The 24,250-nt window shown below is 33.5% G+C and overlaps 1 protein-coding gene across 1 annotated transcript in view; it reads left to right on the forward strand.

Moving 5' to 3' along the window:
- Positions 1-13,515, forward strand: part of MMP16 (matrix metallopeptidase 16) — a 354,140-nt gene extending 340,625 nt beyond the window's left edge. The window contains exons 9-10 of the mRNA XM_027089737.1: positions 4,301-4,416; positions 11,019-13,515. Of these exons, the coding sequence (XP_026945538.1) occupies positions 4,301-4,416; positions 11,019-11,353 (451 nt within the window). The 3' untranslated portion in view covers positions 11,354-13,515. The remainder of the gene's footprint in view (positions 1-4,300; positions 4,417-11,018) is intronic.
- Positions 13,516-24,250: the final 10,735 nt, after the last annotated feature.

Below are 24,250 nucleotides of genomic sequence, written 5' to 3' on the forward strand. Positions count from 1 at the left end.
GAGTTCAGTATCCAGAAACATTAAAGTATGTCATTTCAGAATTTTCTATACCATTTATTTGTTCACACAGAAGGAATTTAAGAAATTGTTGTATACTATTACATGGACAACTGTTTTGTCTTATGGTTATGACTCATGATCAAATCTAAAAAGTGATGAATAAATCCCATTTCCATTCATAATTTATTTTAAAGGATTGATTTACAATGCTTTTCTCAAAGAATCAGCAATTTAAAGTCATAATTCTACTGCAGAGATTATTGATATATCAGAAGAAAAAAATATAAGCTTTATTTATAATAGCTACTATCATTTGCTGACCTTACTGCACAAAATTCCAAAATTTTTCCATTATAATATCTAAATCTTAAACCCCTCCAAGTGGTTTATTTACATAATGTTCCAGATGAATATGCTAATATACTTCTCATGAACCTATAAGCCTATTTTTCAGGGAGAAAAATATCAGTGGGATGAGCTTTTTTGTTCATGTTGAAATATGTTCAAATATGTTAGAGATTAAAATGCAAACCTATATTTATGAATAAACCTAGGCATTTTTATAAGACAGCTGGATATAATGTGTATATATAATAATATAACGGACTCAATAATATTATGATTGAATATAGTTAGATGATTCTAATCACATTGAAGTTTACTGGACATATATCAAAGCTGACACAGCAGGTAACCTGAGGGCCCAATCTTATGCTGAGTTTTTCAAAGATGGTGAAATGATCCCAAGTTATAGTTTTGCATTATCTACTAACAAAAAGAGGGGAAAATTTCTTTTATCCTGAAAAATTCATACCAGGATTATGCTCCTACTAGAGGGTACAATAAAATTCACATTCCATAAATATTTTCTTGAAATGTGATCTCAATAAATCTTATGTGTCTTGCCCATAAGTGCTCAAAAAAGTGTTGGTAGGCAAATGGATCTATAAGCAAATAGAGCAAGGGATGAAGGAAAATTATATTGACACAATGAATATTAAGAATTTGAGTGAGGGCCCCAAGAGGGTAAGATGACAGGGAGATTAATGTAAGAGTGTTATGTCAAGGGAAACACTAGCAGAATTGTGGTAGAAAATTGTACTAAACTATGAATCAAAGACCATTAGTTTGAGTTTCAACTCTAACATTCAAGAAGAGCAAATGTGACTAAGACCTTACCTTTGAATAATATGATGCCCAATGCTTTATCATTGACTGAATTGCATGACCATATATACTATATCTATGTTAGGACCTCAGCATAAGTATGTTTTAATATGCAATATAAAAGATATTTGAGGGATTTTAGTGAAATAAGATTAAAATAATGTATGTATATAAATTTACTTTATAGCTACAAAGCACTACATGAAAAATAGGTATTGTTACATGAACAGGGTTATAACTACATCTTGGAGAACAAACCTGGTTTCTGAATATGTAGTAATCTTCCTTAAATCATATGTAGAGTGTGATCCCATTGTCCCTAGGATTTTAAATTATTCCTGGGTTAGCAAAATTTTAAAACTTTCTTTAAGTTATGGTTTATGCCATCTAAAAATGCCATTTATTGTAAGATACATCATAAATTAATCTATCATTGAGGGGAAAACTCTGCCCAGTATGCTTTGACATAGTATTGAGGTGTGAAATACCTATAATAGAGATGTGAAATGTGAAAAAATATGTATCTTAGAATCCGTGAAATAAGGTATTTGATGATTTCTCTGTGAGAACTTTTCTTTATGATCAACTTCAGGAACCAGTTAATATATATGACTATTGTAAATCCCATTGAAATATTTACTTGAGAGAAGAGATCTGGAGATTCTGAGTGCAATCTCAACCCCATTAACCATGCTATATTCATCGCAGCGTGTTCTGTGATACAGGAATATTCAAAAATAACTTAAAAGCAGATGTTTCCATGAAAGAAAATATACTTTAGCTTTGGTAGAACTTTTCACTCCCTACTTGTCTTCTTCAGAAAGATAGGCCTGGCTACCATTATTTCAGCTCAGTGCTTCTCCCTGAAGCTTTTCCTGATCTCTCTATCAAATCTGCCCTTATCTTCTATGTGATAAGAATCTATGACAAACACCTCTACAGTGTATTTTCCTGTCTGGATAAAATCTGCCTTGTGACTTATTATTGGGATACATCCTGAAACAATCTTTTTTTCTTTTCCATGTGAATACTGAAGATGGAAGAAGTGCTAATATTCCACATGTTACTTATCTGAGGTATCTGGGAATCTATAGCAAAACATTCTTTACGAGATCCCACAGCTCTGTAGATAAAGGATTCTCCATAGACCTGAAGCAAGAGAATATACAGAAAAGACTGGATATTTTTTCTCTTTTTCTGATTTAAGCTAAATGCCTAATCCCAAGATAATGCATTGTGTGTTACTTCACAAATCTCTTCGTGAAATGCTACCTTTAGCATATGTTAAGAGATGTTTAGTGGTGTGGGGGAGAAAATGTTGTCAAACATATTTGGTATGTGTAGAAGAAAGAATAGTGACTTTTGAAATGGAACAGAACTGGTTATGAGTCATTGTCCTCCAAGAATTCTCCTCTCTCAAATGGAGACAATGACAATTCTCTCATGAGTTTATAGTGAATAATCATTTGGTATAATGCATAGAGCATTATGCCTGCCCTAAAATAGGCAATATCACTGTGAACTCCCAATGGTTTCACCCCAGTTTTGTCAATCCTTTTGAACATTCAGACATAAAAATTTTGACTCTTAGAACATATAAGCAATAATGAGTGATCCAAAGTAGGGAGGTTCACAATTTTTTCCTTAGATGTCTAGTGGGTCTGTGAAAGTGGCCCAATGGCCACCTTGTGAAGGGATGAGAGCTCTGAGAGTTCTGACTCTTAGCAAGCTTTGCTTTTATCTGTTTATCCATCTATATACCAAGGACTCTAGTCAAGACTTGCCCTAAGGTCTACAGTCATATACCTAATTGCTTCATCAACAACTACTTTGTTGTTTAACAGGCATCTGATTTTAACATGCTTAAAATCAAACTCACAATTCCTCAAACCTCCTTAACTTACCTTTCCATGCTTCCTTATCTCACTGAATGGCAACATTATTCTTCTGGTTGTTCAGGCCCCAAATTCTTGAGTTATGCTCAACTTTGTTCTCTCACATACTGCATTCAATCCATTAGTCAGCTTTTTGGGCTTTTTCTTCAAAATAATATCCCAATCCCTTGAATCATCTTCAGTTCTCCAGTACACATTCTAGCCCAAGGATTACTGAAATGACATCCTAACCAGTATCTCTTCTTCTACTTTACCTCCTTCAATCTGTTGAACTCATAGCAGCAGTGCGTTCCTTTCAAAAATAAGCCATATCTTGAAGGTCCTCTGCTCAAAATCTTCATTGGCTTCACATCTCTCTTAGAGGAAAACAAAAGGTTTTGCCATAGTTTAAGGGTCTATCTAATCACAGGTGCTGGTTCCCACTCTGACCTTGTCTCCCTTTTGCTAACTCTATTCTAGTCACTCTAGCCTCACTGTGGATGCTCAAGTGCTCCAGGCTTATGCCTGCCACAGAAACTTTTGATAACTAGTTACTTTACCTGGAATGTTATGCTCCCCAAAACTACAGAATGTTGCTTCTCACTTCTTTCTGCTCTGTGCTTAAACAACAGCTTATCAAAGACCTTGCTATCCAGTATTTTTTCCTGCTTTGTTTTCTTAATAGATCTTACCACCTCCTATGATAGTATGCACTTATTGACATTTTTTTTCCTGTAATCTCTACATATCCTAAAATATAAGATTGATAAGAGCTGGGGCATGTCTGTTTTGTCCAAGGTTGTATCACTGGCACCTACAGTAATGCTAGAAACACAGTAGGTACTCAATAAATATTTGTTAAATAAATGAATGGGTAAATGGATCAAGATTATGCTTATTTCAAGTGATGTATTCTGGTGCCTAAGTAAGATTTTTAAAAATCATGAAAACCTCTGATTTCTACATAGGTTGGTGATACCCTTTTGAATTGTAACTATGCTTAGCTAGAGTTTTAAAATTAATTTTTAGCAGACTGAATAAATATAAAATAAAATATCCACTTTTAGCATATTCTAAAAAGGAAACAGAATAAATTGTGTACACTGTCTTTGCATGATTTAAATCAGTTCTTTAAATCACTAACAAGTACATAGGTAGCATGCAGCAAGGATTTAATGAATGCTAGCTAGCTGTTATTGTTTGTATACATAATTGTCTTTTCTATGCATGTGTTGTTGTTGTTTATTTATCCTTTTCAGGTATTGGAGATATAGTGAAGAAATGAAAACCATGGATCCTGGCTATCCCAAACCAATCACAGTCTGGAAAGGTATCCCCGAATCTCCTCAGGGAGCCTTTGTGCACAAAGAAAATGGTATGCAACATGTGCATTATATATTTCATGAGCTTACTAAGTATTTGAATAATCTATCCTACTTGTTCACTATGCTAAATGATTAGAAAGTAACATACTAGGGCTATCTCATATTACATTTATATAAAATTTCCTTCATCGATTTATATTTAATATTATGCTCAAGATGTTTTTTTAACCTCAACCTATTTTAGTTTATAAGAAAAAAAAAGTAATTTTTAAAAATGAAGAGTGTTAATTCCTTTGAAGTAACCTCACCTATTTTCTACTAAAATTCATGTAAAGATAATAATAACAGATGTATGTGGGACAGGAGCTGGTCACAAAGAAGATATGTTATAAATGTGGGCTGAGGATTGTACAGCATGTTGAGGATTATAATTTTTCATGTGTACCTTTGGCTTATAGTGTCAGCAAACAAGAAAGATCCCAGCTCAATACAGTAAGGCTAGAGTAGATGTATGATTGATTAATAACAGAAACATATCACAGAGCTGACTTGTTCTCCATCTCAGGATTCGGGATTCAGCCAGATCCTAAGGGAAGTTAGCCAAGCAATGGGTAATCAATACTTCTATATCTGTTGGTAAAGTTTGAACATTTCTCTCCACATTCAGGGATTAGTAAGTAGAAATAAACCATAATAATAATAATTCAAGATAAAATTTATACACAATATTCCAGAACAAAGGAAAGTGACATCAAACTGAAATACACAGAAAAAGAAAATACTCTCTCAGATGATTTATAATAAGAATGAGAAGAAAATAATACATTATGTGGGTCCTAAATAGCATGAAAAATCTATAACATATATGCAACAAGAACAAAATAAACATCACTTGCAAGAGGAAAATTAAATGCATCTTGGAGAGGAATATTGAAAAAAAATAATGAAGAAACAGGGGAAAATGAAAATTTGACACCACCCACTGAAAACAATGGCAGATCATCAGCAAATTGCCAGAGTTTAAGAAAGCTTTACACTGAGTACAAGCTTGAAGGAACTGACACCCAGGATGATAGCAATCAGAAAAATAAAACACAAACTGTGTTTTGACCATTGTTTTGACCATTGTTATATGTAATTTATACTACATTCTGTGTAAGGATATCCCACAAGTAAAACACTGTATGCTAAGTCAAAAAGAACCTTGAAGCCCTGATTATAGCACTTACTGGAATTATAGTTTTTTGTGTATTCTATTGGTTCAGAGAATTAAAGGACCAAGTTAATATATAGCCTGTATGTGACAAAAGCAGAAATCCACAGGAGAGGACAGATTGAGATGAAACATATCTGTCTGAGATAAAAAGGAAATCAATAAGAAAATAAAGTTACAATGCAGTCAAATTGGAGGCAGTAAAACCATATCAATATATGGCAAAAAACTCCACAAACTATGAAGATGCAGAAGACAAAGAAGTGAAAAAACATGAAAGATAATCACATGGAAAGCAGAAAACTGAGATGATCCCCTAAAATTAGAGCTGTCACTAAGAATCTAAGGGGGAGAGGAGATTTCTTGAGGTTAGATTAAAGGGGGTTGTTTCAGTCCAGATAAAACCAGCTCTAGCTTACCTTTACAGAAGTTCTACCACTGCTCTAGACTGCCCTCAATAAAAGTTATCACACACTATACAAAAATATATGCAAAGAAAATTAAGCCACGACCTTACCAGTGATTAAGTATAGCAAGTTTGATAAAATTTTTTTCAATTTCTTTCCTTTATTAATATTCTAAAATGAATATAACTTTTATAATAAAAATAACTTTTAAAATAAGTAATAATTATTTCAAAAGATTGAAAAAGTACACATAACCTTAATTCCTTAGCATATTAACTGGTTTTTTTTTTCCCTGTTTCTATTTGTAAGTCCATTAAAATTTGAGATTTGATTCAGGTTCTCTGGAAATAAATCATAATTATATAAAGATAACAAAAAAATCTTCTGGCTGCATCTTGCCCCATGATTTTTCATATTCTTGTCCATCTGAAAATAATATTTGTTTAGTATAAATGGTTTCCTTACATTCAGAATTTAATATTTTATTTTCACATGGCAAAGATTAACTTTGTAAAATACTGGCAAAAAAACAAAGAATGTTGGAAAAACCAGTGCTTACAAATGACAAAAAAATACAGATGAAACTTCAACACATCTATGTCTTCTGTACCTTGCCTGGTCCAGCCCTTTCTTTGATATCCTTCAACATTGAGCTCACTTTTGATCTTTCAGGAATCCTTGAATATCCTTTTTGGTACACCATCCCTTGCCCTCAAAATCTCATATTACAACAATCCATTTATATGCCTGTTTGTTATCCCCTCTAGTGTAAACTCTCAAATGCAGGTACATAGTAACCATTCAATAAACATTAGTTGTTGAAATTAATTTTATCCCTTCCATTACTCTAGACGTTCACTCCCTGCATTGAAGGAGACCTCCTATTTGTTTGAAACCCTTGTTCTGTAGGGTAGTGATATTAATCAATCTGGAATGTCTTAGTCTAGATAGTCTACCAATAGCAAATTCTCTACTTTTAGTTCTCTATTCAAATCTCATGCTTGTGTTTTTTTACCTTGAATTCAAATTTTACACAACTTCTTCCCTTATGTTTTTTATAGAAGATCAAGTTCAATTTATTGAGTAAACACACTTATATTTATATAAATATAAATAAATTTATATACTCAAAGTAATTCCCTATAAGGATAAGTCCATGCATATGATACTTGATGGTCATAAAATCAGAGATGATAGAGCAATGAAATGTTTTCTCTAATTCTTCACCCTTCCACCAAGGTAGGAATTTCTTCCTAGGGATCTTCTCCTTATGGTAGTTTTCAAAAAAAAAAAAGAATCCCAGAAGCTTAAAATTGAGCTATAGATTTTTGAAGGATGTTTTCATATTAAGGTGGAATATGCCTTCCTATAATACCTATTGATATTAATTCTGCCACCTTGGCCAATGAAATGTGAATATGTGGTGCAATTTACTGACTTCCCACCATCTATCAGTTGTGCTACATAAATTTGTTATCTAATTTAATTGTCCAACACAAATACCTCTTTACCTCACTTATAATTATTTATGAATGAGGAAAACAGCATCAGCTAGTTTAATTAACTTACTCATGATCATGAAAGTGGTGATATTATATGTCTACGGTTTGAAACTAGACCATTCTAACCTCACTGAATTTCTCTAATGCACTCTCTCCAAAGAGGAAAAATTAAAACATCTTTTCCTACATTATACCATTAAGGTAATTGACAATCTGTCATGTCAGGCCAGATTTTTCATTTTGTCATATTAGATATACCTTAGGGTTTCTCAGAATATAGCTTCTAATCCATCATCATCCCAGTTTTCACCTGTAACAATCTTAATTTAACAATTTTCTTATTTTCTTCTTTATTTTTAGCCCCTGAAAATAGCTACAATAATCCAAATGATATTTAACTTATGCCATATATATATATATATATATATATATATGAATTATTTCTTCTTGCTTTTGACAGTGTTTTAAACAATGGCATGAGTTTTTAACTTATACTAAAATTGTAGTAAATAATCACTGCATTTACCCACCTTCAAATCTCTAAGTTACTTGCTGTCAAGCCCTGCCTCCTAGGTATTCTATATTCTCTCCTTAGAAAATGCAATTTTAAGGTTAATACAAGATTCTGCTTTAACACTGCTGCATTTTATTTTACTGATTATAGCTCCACTTTTAGCCTGTTAAAATAGTTTTACTCTTGATTCTGTTGGTGTATTAATTCTCTACCCCGACCCTCACTCTCTGTTAAAATCTACACGTGGGATTCAAACAAATATTATCACAAGACCCAGGTTATTCATTCACATTTGTTAAACATTAATTAACTTTTACTAATAAATATACAATAGTAGAAAACAGAGAACACACAGGCACTGCCATGCAGGATCTTCTATGAAGTTATAGCAAGGCAGCTATGGTAGACAATTTCTCCTTACATTTTAGGACTAAGCAATAGAACAGTCACCAGTGAAAACCAATCAAATACAAGGAAAAAAAAAGTCATCATATAATTCATTACAGCCTAACTGACTTCTACCTCAGAATTTCTCAAAAATGATACTTCAGGTGAGTTCATCTGAAGTTTCTACTCTTAGTAAGCATAACATCTACAAGATTATAACATCAAAGTTGCTCACAAAAGAAAAAAAAATGAGTATATAAACATTTCTTCAACCCACTAATATTTCATAAATGGTTAAAAAATTATTGAATGAGATGAATTTTTCAGGATCAATGTTTGACAGATTTCTATTACCAAGATTTTAGGCTACTTCTTTTCAATTACTTTTATTCTCTTAACTCCTGCTGACTAGACTTCTTACCTCTAACAAGTGTATTCAGCCAACTATAATTCTACTGTATATGGAGTGTGTTAGTATAGAACTTGGCCTGCAGACATGATAAATATGAAAATGGAAACTTCTGAATTTTTATGTGATACCCAGTAGTTTCCTAGTAATTAGCTTTGACTAAACATTAAAGATGAGGACATTTCCAGCTGTTGGTTTCCAGTTTACAAATATAAGAAGTACATTCACCTGTCTGGAAGGTCTGTTTCATTCTAGATCAATGCCATTATTCAACTATAATCATCTAATGCACTTTATTTGGCAGGCCCTCGACGTTTGTTTATCCAAGCTTGTTGGGTAATTACGTTGGAGTTCATTAGCGTGATCAAATACCAACTTCCTGCATGCAGAAAAATTTGAATCTACATACACCTGTTTTCACTTGGCAAGTTGTTCTGATTGAAAAACTGCCCTTCAAAACTAAAAGCAATAGCGGATTTTCATGGCATTGAACAGAATGATTTCTAGAATGATGTGACCTGAAGTGATGGTCTATCCTAGCTGAAAGTTTTTGAGAGATGTCAGAGTTTTTTGTTGTTATTGATTTAGGAGTGCTGTCTATCACCACCTGTGATGTTGAACCAAGGAGTATTTGTGAAAAGACAAAAATCTCTAAAGGACCTGGCCTTAGAAAAATCATTAAGATTCAGGCTCTAAAGCTAGACCAAGATTTAAATCCTTTTTTCAACATGACTAGGGCATATCATTTTATCTGAGCTTCAGTATCTTTGCCTGAAAAGTATAGGTAGCTAATTCTACCTGACAGAGTGTTTATGAGGATTAAAAGATGTCATTTACTAAGTGTTTTTTTTTTTGCGGTACGCGGGCCTCTCCCGTTGCAGAGCACAGGCTCCTGCATCGGCAGGTGGACTGTCAACCACTGCGCCACCAGGGAAGCCCCATTTACTAAGTTTTTAACACAGTGATTCTTCCATAATAAGTACTCAATAATGAAGGGGAAAAACCCTCATTTATGATTATTAACTCAAAAATAGGCATACTATTCAAAATTAGACATCTCCCAAAATATAGTTTTTAAGTAATTATAACATTAAAACATTTCTTATTTTCTTGAATTTTATCTCAAAGTCACAAAGAAACTTGACATGAAAGAGATATGGACAGAAAGAAAAACCTGGGCTTGCTCCCAGGAAAAAAAAAACAAAAGTTAAGAGAATAGTTCTAAGAAAAACACATATTTATAGTTTAATTGTCACAAGTTTACAAATCTATTATCTGCATCCATAATGTTTTGGAACATAAATCATATGTGTTGCTAAGTTACTTGAGCCTTCTACATACTACCTCCTCCCCCATGAAATATATGTTAGTTGGAAGTATTAAAGATAGAATTATAGATTTATTTATACTCTATTCATCTTTTACTCTAAAAGGATTAACAATAGCTTTAGAATTTCTGTAAAATGTAGCTAGGTGATAAAAATTTAACATAAGCTAAGTAAATAAGAAAGTTAAAAAATGAGGACAAAAGAAGAGACAAAATGGGCATGACCTAGAGCTGAAAAAGGTTACTGCACAAAATACAATAAATACGTATTTATTAAAATTCTTAGCATACAAAGGAAATCACCTTTAGTTTCGTGATTTATGATTTCTTGTGATTTCTTTTCCAAATGACAAAAACAAACTTGTTCCTTAGGAGGAGTACAACTATTCCTGATGCTAAGATGATTAGAAATTTCCTTTGAGGTGTTTCATGGAGACGCCTCCTTATGATATATTGCGCAATGTCCTCAATAGCTGCATGAGGGCAAACAGGGCTTCTGTTTATAAGGCTGTTTCGGCATCTTTCAATACAGGTTGATACTCTCACACTAATGTGTAATTCTGTACCAGCAATCCTATAAGCGAGCAACAGTATGAAGTTCTCTTTGCAGTGTAGACTAAGAGTAGATGTATAAAGCATGGTCTTTCAACAACTCTGTGCAAATATTATTTCTCTCTTTCAGCTGAGCTTTCCCTAGGCATTTGAGGGTGCAGTTTCTGGAGGACAAGTGCCAGATCCATTTCAATAGACAGCTGATCTGGGAATAGTGTTTTCCTACAAAAATTGAGTGGCTTTAACATACATCTTTTAAGTATCCTATTTAATTAAATTTCTATACATATACACTTTTACAAATAAGTGGTTCCTGTGTGTGTGTGTTTTCCCCCCACCAGGCTTTACGTATTTCTACAAAGGAAAGGAGTATTGGAAATTCAACAACCAGATACTCAAGGTAGAACCTGGATATCCCAGATCCATCCTCAAGGATTTTATGGGCTGTGACGGACCAACAGACAGAGATAAAGAAGGACACAGCCCACCAGATGATGTAGACATTGTCATCAAACTGGACAACACAGCCAGCACTGTGAAAGCCATAGCTATTGTCATTCCCTGCATCTTGGCCTTATGCCTCCTTGTATTGGTTTACACTGTGTTCCAGTTCAAGAGGAAAGGAACACCCCGCCACATACTGTACTGTAAACGCTCTATGCAAGAGTGGGTGTGATGTAGGGATTTTTCCTTTCTTTCTTTTCTAGGAGTTTGTGATAACTTGAGATTCAAGACAAGAGCTGTTATGCTGTTTCCTAGCTAGGAGCAGGCTTGTGGCAGCCTGATTTGGGGCTGACCTTTCAAACCCAGAGGGTTGCTGGTCCTGCACATGAATGGAAACGCACTCATGGGGAAGCTTCCATGATGCACAGTACCTGCCGTTCTTCAGTCCTTTGTCTTTTTTTGTCATTCAGTTCTAGGCCTTTCCTCTGCACGCTCAATGCCCAGTAAATTTTCAGGATTACCTAAAGAGGAAAAAGAAGAAAAGATTCTTCTTAAAGGTTTCTAATATGTTTTTTTCTGATGTCTGAGCCCATTTCTGGGGGAAAAAAGCAAAATGGAAAACCCACAAATTTTTGCTTTACAGCAAGGAAAAAGAAAAGGTTAAACAAAATACCCACAATTGAACGTTCAGGAAAGTGTGAAGACCCAAAACAGCTTTGTCTCCAAAGAAGATAGTTCTCTGACTGCTATGGACAGTCTCCTATGCTTCGTTTTTGTCAGGTGGGAGACCTGGAATACACATGCAGGACTTTAGACTGTTGGGACAGCCATTTTCCAACAAACAAGGGGCCAAAATATCTGCAATATTGTAACAGCCTTAATACTACATCCATTTTTCATTTTATACAGCTGTTCTCAGCTATGTTCTCAATGTTTCATCACATTTATATTCACAGCTATATTCAAATGGGACATTTTAATTGTTTTGAAGTGTTTCTAAACCCCTTCCTGCCACCTTACCCCTACATCATTGTGATAATCTCCCCAAGTTGTATTAGGCCACTGCCCCAGGCCTTCCATGGGTCTGTCAGGAATATTCATTATAAGTGGAGCAAAAAGCAGTATGTCTTTAAAGTGGTTTAAAGTGACAGTTATTTTATAAGGATATGTGACACTAGTAATACATTGGTGTAACCCTTTGAGAACTATCAAATCAGCTTTCAGAGTCTTATGATCTGGTAAATTATTGAACTGGGCAATGGTAAAAACAGGCACAGGTTTAAGAAGTTCAGGTTTTTAAAACAGATATCCTATAACCCCATGTAATTTTTAGTTGATTCACACTACTACATAAATGCATTTATAACAAACAGAAATGATGTTACTTGCCAAAAATTTTCTGGCAAATAAAAAGGTATTTTATTAAATATCTTGTAAGAGTGAAATTTTATTTGAACAACTGATTATAACAGCCTGTCTTTTTTGTTGTTGTTGTTAGGCACAACACACAACACAATTTCTGTTTTAAAATCCATTGCATGAAAACTCAATTTGCCGTGGAAGACGCCGCTAGCATTGCCATCTAAAGAATGAATTAAAATGATGACTCTGAGATTGCATGAATATCCTCCAGTGTATTAGCTATCTATCGCATGTCAACCATAGTTCTCAAAGGGTTAGTGTGGCTTCTGGCATTTAGCCGTCCATTTGATAGCTGACAGAGCCAAGAGACCACCAAAGCATTTCATTGTTGAGTGTAATTTGTCCTAACAGCAGTATTGTCATTTTCAGGTGACCTGCAGAGCAGGTTTGTATCAATATTTTTTTCCTAGAGAAAAGTCAGCAACTGACAGACCTCTTAATTGATTTTTAGGCGCTGCTTCTTGCAGTGAAAGGCTTTACAGCCACTGGGCTGTGAACTTATTAGAGATGGTCAGAACGAATGCACCCCATGAGTCAGACATTGGCTTTGTGTGAAAGCCAGCTTTTGAGAGGATTAGCTTTTGAAACAATGAACAGCTTGCCTTGAAGTTGATTATTGATCTGTTGACTGTCATTAACAAAAACTTAAACATTGTCTTCTGTGAAAATTTTCCTTGAAGAGTCCTGTTCTATGTCTTTGCCCTTTGACCTTTAACTTGCAAACTGGCACAAACAGAGGAAGTCTTGTGTTGCTTCTCCATTGGAGTGTTAATTGTTCTCTAAAAACCTAGTAAGCATGAGCTGTTTCCTTAGAGTGGAGAGAGGAGTGTTGATGGTGGATCTGCAGATGGACACTTTGCTCTTTACACGCACACTTTAAAAATGCCGTATAGGTAGAAGTGACTTTTAATTTTCCTTTAATATAATTTCAAGTCTAAATTCATCATTTTAGTACAAATATAGAACTATGGGGAGAAAAAAAACTCAAAATACTTGAAAGGCCAGTGTGGCTTTTATATAAAGCAGGAATTTTATACTAGTGAAAATTTCTTACTCATTTGCTAATAATACACATTTCCAGATGATTTTAATGAGTGTAGGTATACATTCTTATTTGGAAATGGTTGGTTTGGCTGCCTTGAATTTGTATTTATACTCAACATAGCATGAAAATTAGAATGCCTCTCAGTTAAACTACATGTTTATGTTTTGGTTGGGGAAAATATTTTGTAATCATGGAGGGCATGTTGCAAATCCTTGCAGATTGTTATTTCTTACAACCTGAACATAAAGTAAGGCTAAGAAAAAAGGATAGTTAAAAAAAGTAATGGCTAATGGCTTTACAGCAAAACATTATGCAATGCAGACTGTATTTTGACAAGATGTTGGAGATTATGTGTGTGAAGGCCAAGAAAGCAAGGGGAGAGGACAAGAATTAGCCCTGTAGCTTTATTTCAGTGCTTCCATTCTAGACAATGCTGGTATTATAAAGAGTCGCTTCTACTGAGCATGGAGCGAGAACTATATACATAAGCTCATTTATACAATGTTTGTCTGTGGGAGGGTTTAATCTTTTTAGGGCCTGATGCCAAGAAAAAAAAAAAAAGACTGGAAATTGTATTTTGCTGAAGATTGAAATGAGTAACCATGTCATTTGGGGACATATGTAAATCATTGAGGAATTCCATCAACCTGCACCGAAAATTGATTTTTTTTTTTCCTCTAAAATGAGAAAGAAACTAAAGAAGCAATCTTTTGCCTCTTTACTCATTTGTCACAATATCCTGATTCATCAGAAGACTATAAATATATAAGGGCTAGAAAATAACGATAGCATTAAGAAGGGAAAGACTCTGTCATTATGCTTGAATTCTGGAAATGTCATAGATAAGTGTTGGGCCATATTTTCCTCAATATGAGTTGAGATTTATGTGATAAGAAAAGGCATATATGGTTTCTCTGTTTATTAGAACATTTAAATTTTCAGGTTGTGAGACTACAAGAGATAAGAAAATATTAAGTACAGCATAATCACAAACATTGGGATTCTATTTGCCTATTTTATGCCAGGCACTTTGTATGGTTACTACTTCTCTTCCACTTGGGGTTTGGGGAAAAAATGTCAATCCTAATGGAATAGTGAAAGGGAGAGTGACTAATTGGTCTAGCACATAAGAATAGTGATTCAAGAACAAGGTGAATAATAAATAAAACAATATAATGTACAAGTTCAGTATCAATAGAGATAAACAACATATCAAATATTTTTCAACATTCTATCACTGATAGCATGGAAAGTTCAGACCTAGGGTTTCCTAAATTGAAATGAAAACACATTCACAATGACAAAAAATAATTCACCTTCTGTTTCATTATTTCTCATTACTTTAATATAAATATAAATGTAAACAAGGTAATGTTTCTTACATAAATTAACTATATTATAATTTTAGCCAAATATTATTTTTCTATATATTATTAACTGGACTGAATGAAGTATTAAACAGCCAATCAGTCTGTGTTCTCTACAAAGCAGTTAAACCACATCAGATCTGTGGAAGAGGTTGTGAATTTAACTACTGACCTGTTTCAGAACAAAGTGTCTTCTGACATGGCATCAGAACAGGTGAATACAGATGCTCTTTACAATCGCAAAGGTAACGTGCATAAATTAGAGAACATTATATGATACTAGCAAAGACAACTTCTGTTATAAATCAGAGGGCAAGACTTTTCTGAATCAGATGTAATAAATTACTAAGTAATAATTTACAAAAAATAATTACTGAGTAATAAAGGATAGAGACTGATTTACTGAAACAAGCAAGTGTTACTTTTACTATTCAGATTGCTTGTAATCTTTTTCTATTGACATATAATTTGTGTGTTTCATATACTAGATACTTGTTTTTATTCACTTTCTGTGGGTGATTTAAAAAACACAATGTGGTGGATGAGGACATTGCCCAACTTCACTGGTATTTCCAATACATGGATGATGTGTATATATGGGATCCTAAGGAAACTAATATAATACTTTCCACTTCTACATATTATGCTGTTATCTCTAGTATGCTACAAATACACACTCACACTTTGTGGATCTTATAGTAGAATAAGCAATGTGGCCATATTGACTAAATTCAATGTGCTACCGGAAAAGGAATGGATGTTATAATCAAATAGACTGAGTTAACACAAAATTCATTAAAATAATCCTTTTCTTTTTAAGTTTTGGAATTATTTCCAAAAACTAATAAAGGCAGTAGCTTACTGATAGTATTGAGTCTGTGAGACTGTAACATATACTGAAACAACCTCATGGCTGGTGGTGAAATCTTTTTCAGCAAACACAGCACAGAGTTGATTGAATTTTTGATTCTCTCAAGAACACGTTCCAAAATATCAGATGTTAAACAGAACATGCCATCTAAACCAAAAATGTTAAATTCAGATAAGCCATTATAAGTAGTCATGAGTACAATCTTATGATATCACAAGGTTTCATGACAATAATACTAGAAAATCTAACCATTTCATTGTATCTCATGCACCTTCCTGATTGATTTATTGTGATCACAGTTTATAACTGCCAGAACATATGTATCTATGTTACAGAGTCTATGTTGCCTAGTAGGGAACCATAGTTACATCAGAGAAGTTATATTTAAAAAATTAGAACTTCCTAAATATCAGAAAAACTTCATAATAAAGAATGCAGCAACCAGGCATAGCACCACATGATAAATATGAATTCTAAATGTTAAATTTATCATATATTATGAAAATTAAAGAAGAGGAAATATGAGTCTTTTGTAAAATATAAAACATCATATAGCACTCCTTAATACAACTGGAAAATTTACTTTAGCAAGTATAAAAATAGTAGAACAATGCAACTTCAGGCTCTTCACACTAGTGACAAGTATGTGATATATCAATGTATATAATTAGACAGTGGTCATTAGCTGTTACCCTACATAAACACATCTGATACTCATGCATTGCCTTCTAGGCTAAAAATGTCAAAGTTAGATATTCAGTAACCTCAATTGGAAAGATCTATATAATGTTAGAATCTCCTGAGAAAAGCCATGTCCCTAGGATAGAAATTTACCTCAATAATTATGTAACACAAAACACTTGGCAGAGTAACAAAGAAGTTGCCTTAGTGTTTTAGTCTCATCTAATTGTAACCGTTGTCTTTCATGTACTACTCAAGTCATTTTTCATTTGTTTACTTTGGTGTAATTTTGAAATGATTCTGATATTTTCCAGGTCAGATTAATAACATCCAATTGCAAATATCTCTTCCAACATTTTATACATATATCTACTTTGAAATTTAAACCAATAGTATATAAAGCCTAAGAATGAGCACTGATTTGACAAATTCACAGAAATTGAGTGAAAAACATGTGATATTGCAAAATTTTTGTCAATTTCCTGGTAGGATACTGAAGTATCAGCTTTCAATTTTTAAACACAACTGTGAGCTTATAACTGGACATGTCATGCATTATTTTTTAGAACAATGCTAATTCTTTATACTAAGTAAGGGTATAAGATCATGAGCGCTGTAATGCAGCACCTCAGGCACTCATAACTAAAGCTCTTAAGGAAAATGAAGGCATAGCCAGTAACTCATGGTTAGTGCATAATAAGTATAAAAAAGTATGGGAGATAATTCTGAAGATTTATGACGATTCTATGCTTTTTCAGTTTAAAGAGCAGCATGTCTTAAAATGAGTCTTATACTAACATTGGACTGGGAATAATGTTCAAGTTTGCACTCAACGAATCCTTATGTTCAAGAGCATACTGGACAGTGTAGGACAAACGCATCATAAACTAGGATGTTTTGCTGATTCACATAACTTTGCCATGTGCTCTGCTATAGAGCTGGATTTATATGCCATTAAGAAGGAAGAAGAAAATCAATTAAATATAAATATGAAAATTGCATTATGTTAGGCCACTTAGCTTCAAAGCAAGATGTTATTAACTCTTATATAGAAAAACCAGAAGGAGAAAATGGTGAACATGAATGAAATGATTAACTTTTTGATTTACAAAGACATTTCTTGAGTATCTTATCCACTTGTTTTTATCCATGAACAAATATCACTCACAATATAAACATTTCTATAGCACTTGGTCTGTAGCTAGATTGGATCCCAGGAGAAATACTTTTGGACACAGGCCTTTTTATACATGCCTCATACATGATGAAGCTTCAGTGACTGCATGTTACGATGCTTTTTCCTAGGATAGGATATGGTGCTGCTTGTACTTGCCATCTTTATTTGAATGTATGTTTCTATGTTGGCCTGCCTTGCCAAGATATAGATGAATAAAGCCTGGTGTGAGCTGTCCATTTGACAAGTTACTAGAACACGTTTCATTTGCTCTTATGTAATGCCAATTTGATCTTGTTCCGACTCTATATACTGACAACCCAGTTGCAAAGGTAAAATATACTCTACTTGAATGAATGATTCAATCCTTAAATCAATGTCATAGTTTTGCTACCACTGAAATATCACAGAGGCCACATTTTTATTATCTTCTCACATCTCTTTAGTATATACTATTGCCTGTGTAAAATTAGATTTTTAGTTCTTTTTGTCACTTCTTTTGTATCTGAAGTGGAATCCATTATTCCTTTATATATTCATGAATGAAAAATTTCACAATTCAGTTACATTTTTATTTCCAAACAAACATTATTTCCAAACAAGTATGCTCTGTGTGCCTTATTTTTCTCTTCCTTCAGTTCTGAAATTATTTGTTTGTGTTCTGTTTGTCACCCGTAAATACAGGTGGTTGGGAGGGATATATTATTTTGTGTTGTTCTGTGCAGTCTGTGCCTATATTTGCATTCCTTTCGATTTCTACCTAGCCCCCACCTTTTTTTTTACAGATTTGTTTTTCCCTTCCCTTTGTGAAAACCAGAATTGAATATCGTATGCGGTATCCTGAAAATATGTTTGCCCCTCAGTTTTCTTCCTTAACAAGTTTCATGCAAAGATTTAGTTCCAATAAATTTCACACAGCTCCCAATCTCTTGCATTGGATTCTAACTTTTCTAGAGCTATTCCCCTGAGAAAAGTGAAATGCTGAGTATGAAGGCTGTTGTCTATCGATAAGCCAGCTAAGGAAGTTTGCTTTTGGTGAATGTATCTTAAATAATTTATACTGGAAAGTAAATACCATAATACAGTGTTTTGTTTAAGGTACATCAGGAGTACATGAATGCCTAAAACCTCAATACTTTGGTCTATTTCCCTTTATGTGTAAATTACATATATATTAAAAAGAATGAGAGAATAAGAGATTAAGGGGTGTTATAGTGGCAGCGTTTTGCTGTCTTTGTTTTGACTGCATCAGCATTTCTATTGTGGACCTCTATTTTCAGGGGTTTTAGAGACTCACCAGTAAAAATTTGCTTCAGGCTTAAAAGTCTTGAAATATTTTTTTTAGATATATAATTTTAAACCAATATATCTTGTTTTTATATTATAGGAGGGAAATAACTGGAGTTTACTAGTTCAATTTTGTGCTAATATAACTTTTAATGAGCTTAATTTTTTAATAAAACAAAATCTAACCAGTCCATAGTCTACTGATGGTTTTTTAAAAGAATCACTAATTGACATAGAGAAAATTGCCTGCTTTGTCAGTGTAGCAACCTATCTTCAAGATATTTTAAAACTTGTAACCTATATTAACATTATCTTGATTCTAACAGTGGATCAGTATGATAATGAATGCAATTTATGCCATCCATATGAGCTATCTGGTAATATAGATTTGGAAATATATAGTATATTTAGTAAATATATATGTATATATATATTTACTAGGTAGATTAAGGGAGGTAAGTGCCCATAAATTTAGTTTGTCAAGTAAATACCATATATATTTTAAAAAATTGCACAGACATTTATCTTTCAGAATTAGATACAAGCAATTGCAAAGAAAAGTTGTCTCTTGAGTAAACAATACACATTTTATAGCTTCTTATGAAAATCATTTTTTTCTATATTGTAGTTATGGGAAATTAAAAGGATTTAATGCATAAAATTAATGCAGACTTTACTTAAATAGCATTAAACTATGAAGCAGAGAGAAACACTAGGAAATGAAATATTTAGGCTGTTATCTTTTGGTTTAAGACAATACTTTACCTTTATTTTCATTCCTATTGATATTTTCAGTTATGCAGAGAGTATTAAATTCTAACTTTAAGTGTCTGTATTGTTCACGTTACACTCAACACTATTTCATTAAATTTTTGATAATATGTAGTCTTCTGTGTGCAAGGAAAGAAAAAAATAACACACTTATTTGCTGAATGAGTTCTAAGGTTTGCAAGTTGTTAGTGATTTTTTTTGCCCACACAGGTTTCTATACATTTATACCATCTTAAATCTGGCATATATATATATATATATATATATATATATATGTTTGTTTCAGATAGCTTCTATTGACAAACACAAAGCTTGTTTGTGTACAAATATAAAGCTAAATAAATGGTGCTAAAGTGTATTATGACTGTCAGATATAATCAGGCAAAATTTTGTGGTGCTTAAATTAATTTTTTCATTGATTTATTGATCAATGCATTGAACAGTGTTTATTATTCACAAGTTGTCCTTTATTGGTAAATCAAGGCCTCATAGCACATTGTTAAATAAAATGGTTGACTAGTCTATGTAACAGCTCACCAAGCTACTATCTCTTTAACTCCTTATAATGTTTCGTCAGTAAAGGTCAAGGGATCATAATATTAATCTCATCGCTGTAGACCATTAACATGACTGAACTTTTCCACAAAGTACTTATGTTTACAATGCTATAACCCTTTGACTGCTACGGCAACATTTAACTACACAAATGTCACAAGCTAGAATCATCAGCATGGTTCTTGCCATGGCAATCAAAGAGTTAAGGGCTGTGCAGTGATTTGTTTTATATTTATTAATTTATATTTATTTCATTTTCATTCAAGAAGGGGATTTTGGGTGGGGCCATTTTTTTCTGCTGTAAGTGTCTTAACCTAGGGAAGGGTTAAATGGCTTTTTATACTATTGCATCTTCTGTACTTACCATCAATTCATTGTGTTGTAATTTAAAAAAAAAAAACTGTCAATAAATAAGAGAACGGAAAAATGGTTCATAGACATTGTGGTTTACTCAGTGATGATATACATACATTTATGGTGATATATAGCAGTAGGCTTTGCTATCTATGTCTTCCTAATTGATATAAAACATAAAGTACAAACTCTAAAGTAATTTAGGCCAAAATCTCCTGTGTGTGTTTGCCTGAAATAGTAAGTATATTAAAATGGCCACGTCAACTGGAAAATTGTTTAACTGCTACCTAGATGCCTATGACTGTGACCAAGGACAGAAGCAAGAAATATTACTATATCAAACGTATTTCAGGCAAGTGCCCATGAACATAGGATATGTTAAGATTTCATTATCACTTGACAAAAATAAAAATTACATTTTGGATAAGTGAGTATAATTTATTGATTAAAGTCCTAAATTTAATCAAAGGAGTTAATATTGATATCAAAAGTCTTTGGCAGTATCCTATTTAAGGATTTTTTTCCTCCTTCTTTTTCTTTAAATGATAGGACTATAGTAAAGGGTGGCCATGAATAGAGAACTGACTCACAGAGAGAAAACAAGAGTAAGGATAAACATTTTCATACTTAATATTTTAATAAATTATTTTCTTAGAATATCAAATAGGTACATGTAACCAAGTGCTTGAACAAGTGTTTCCTAGAAAGCAAATCTAATATGTATCAATAGTTCTAAAAGATCATCTGAATTTTAAGAAGAATTAGGAAAGCATATTGGGAATAAAAGAAAATGTGTTCTCTCATGCAAAAATTAAGGTTCATCTGTGCACAAATAATTTAATATTATAAACTTTAATGCACACAGAAAAGAGGAGCTCTGAAGCAGAGCAACTAAGATAATCACAGAAATTTAATTGTCTGAAGTAATAAACAGACTAGAAGGACAGAGGACTGTTTATATTAAGTCTTTGAAATCTGCGTCTAGGCTGAATCCTTGGAAATTTGGAGATCTTTCTCAAAGAGTTTAAAGAAATACTCAGATAAGAGTTGTACTTTTGGAACATGTCAGCATACAAAAACCTACAAGATTTAGTCAATTAACAGTATAGTTTATTTTTATTTGTAGAAGCTTTTAAATAAAAGATAGCCTTTATTTTTATAAGGCTATTAAGGATGTGTGACCATAAATATCAGGTTGAATCCAAGAATGAATCTCCCTTGTTTTTATTATCAAAGAGAAAAAAAGCTATAACAATTAATCTCACCTAGTAGAATTGTTTTTTTTAATATCTGAATCATTAATTTATATAATATGAAAATACACTATTATATCACTTATCTTACAACCAAAGACCAAATTAGAATAGTATATTGTTTAGAAAAATAAAAATCCAAATAGGGGTATTGAGAACCTAATAACACACCTAGCATACTATAGAAACACAAATATAATTTATTGCAGTGAGCAGTGTTTGCATACTTTAAACCTTTTATAAAAAGTATTGAATAGGCATAACTTCAACCCAGTTTGATACACCATCATTTCTTCAATTTAGTTACCACATGGTGTATCATTAGCTCTCCCTTCCCACTTCTTCCTCCTTCTCCTCCCCTCTGCCCCACCCCCTTGTCTGTCTCTCTCCTTTAATTGCTCTATTCCTTGAAAGAAAAATTTATAAAGTCACTCCTTTCATATCTTCCTAACTCAATTTTTTACTTCTTATTATTTATTTGTACTTCTCACCATGCACTTGATGTAAAATTTCTTCAATGTAAATGATATATTTATTACTTAACCCACTCTTCCTAATTCTCTATCTTACTTGGCTTCTTAGCAATATTTAATACTGATAGTTACTCTGCTATTCATACTTTTCCTAGACAGCTCCTTGAGGGTGGGACCTATTTATTTCTCACCTGTCTTCCATACCCAGAGCCTGATACAGTACCAAGTTCATAGTCGGCCCTCAGTTAAATGTTGGCTTCTAGACATTAGAGTTTAGAGGATTTCCCTCCACCATATCTAACTTTTTAAACTGGTTCTTTGAGCTTATATAATTCCCCCATATGTTCTTTTCTTTTCATGCAGTGTAAAACTTAATGGAACTGACAAAGTAGGTAGAAAGATAGAAATATCCTTCATCATCTATATATGCATCCACAATCCATTCATTTGTTCATTCAATGATATTGAGATCTGACGACATCCCAGGCATTTTAGGTGTCAGGGCTGAATCAGTGACTAAAAAGTCATTCAGCACAATGAGCAACAAATAGTATGTCAGGTCATAGGTTTGATGAAGGAAATCAGGGTCCAGGGATAAGATGGGGATGTTTGGAACAGTAGGGTATTTCTAATCAGGTGCCATCTGAGTAGAGGTAAGAAAAATTGAGGGAGTGGGCTATGTGCACATCTGAAGGAAGAGCCAGTGCAAAGGCCCGGAGGAGGAACAAGCATGGTGTGTTGTAAGGAACAGCAAGGGGGCCATTGCAGCTACAGCAGAAAGAGCAAGGAGGAGAGGGGTGGATGTGTCCATGGAGGCAGTATTTGGGTCATGTCTTATGGAGCCTTAGGGGTACTGAAAGGAGCAAAGCTTTACGATGAGATGGGAAGCCGCTGGAGGGTTGTAAGCAAAGGACTGTAATGGGGCAAGGGTGGAAGCAGGGAGACCAATTAGGGAGGAAGCCACTTCAGTCAATAACAGGCAAAGAAGATGGTGACTTGGGCCAGGATGGAAGCAATGATGATGGCAAAAAGTGGTTGCCTTAGGGATGGACTCTGCAAGTCCAGCCAACAGGCTGTGGTGGAACAGCTGAGAGGTGAGAGGGAAAGAGGGAGCCAGGAAGATTGGAGTTGCTGTTTCCTGCAAATAGAATTGGTCTAGGGGGATTAGGATCCCATTTTGGACATCTTTCTGTACTGTTAGTAATGTTCTCATTCATGATGTGGTTGATGACTAGCTAGGTATAGACATATGCAAAAATTATTGATCTGCACACTTAAGATGTATGCATTTTACTCTATGTAAGTTTTATCTCAAGGAAAAATTGCTGTTAAAGACTAAAAACAAAACCCCCAAAATGAAGTATTTAACTATACTAATAGTTACTAATGGGTCCACAAAAAACAGAGGACTGAGAAATGAACATTGGATTCAGCCCCTATATGTTCTTAACCTCTTTTATTTTACACTCTTTCATGGACCCTTATCCATAAGCATGGCTTTGGCTTTGTGGATGGGATATCTCATGAAATCCAGATTCACAATTTCCAGCCACTTGCTGGACAAATTAATCTGAATTTTTCTTTAGCTTCCAAGATTCAATCTACTAAGTATAAAACCCATCACCATCATTTTTCTCCCATCAAAGTAAACAAACTTCATCCCAAATTATCTAATTTATTAATGGCACTAAATTTTCTTGGTTACATATCCAAGAAAACACCAGTTGGTCTTGGACTTCTCCTTCTCCCTTTGCTTCACATGTCCCCGTTAGACATTTGCCAAGTCTATGAGTTCTACTTCTGCAGAATTACTGGCATCTGATTTTTCCTTGACATTCTTGTCCTATTTAAGGTTCATTACTTCTTCCTTTCTCAA

This window comes from Aethalodelphis obliquidens, unplaced genomic scaffold, assembly GCF_003676395.1.
Source record: "Aethalodelphis obliquidens isolate GAN/ISIS:26980383/991018 unplaced genomic scaffold, ASM367639v1 scaffold68, whole genome shotgun sequence".
NCBI lineage: Eukaryota > Metazoa > Chordata > Mammalia > Artiodactyla > Delphinidae > Aethalodelphis > Aethalodelphis obliquidens.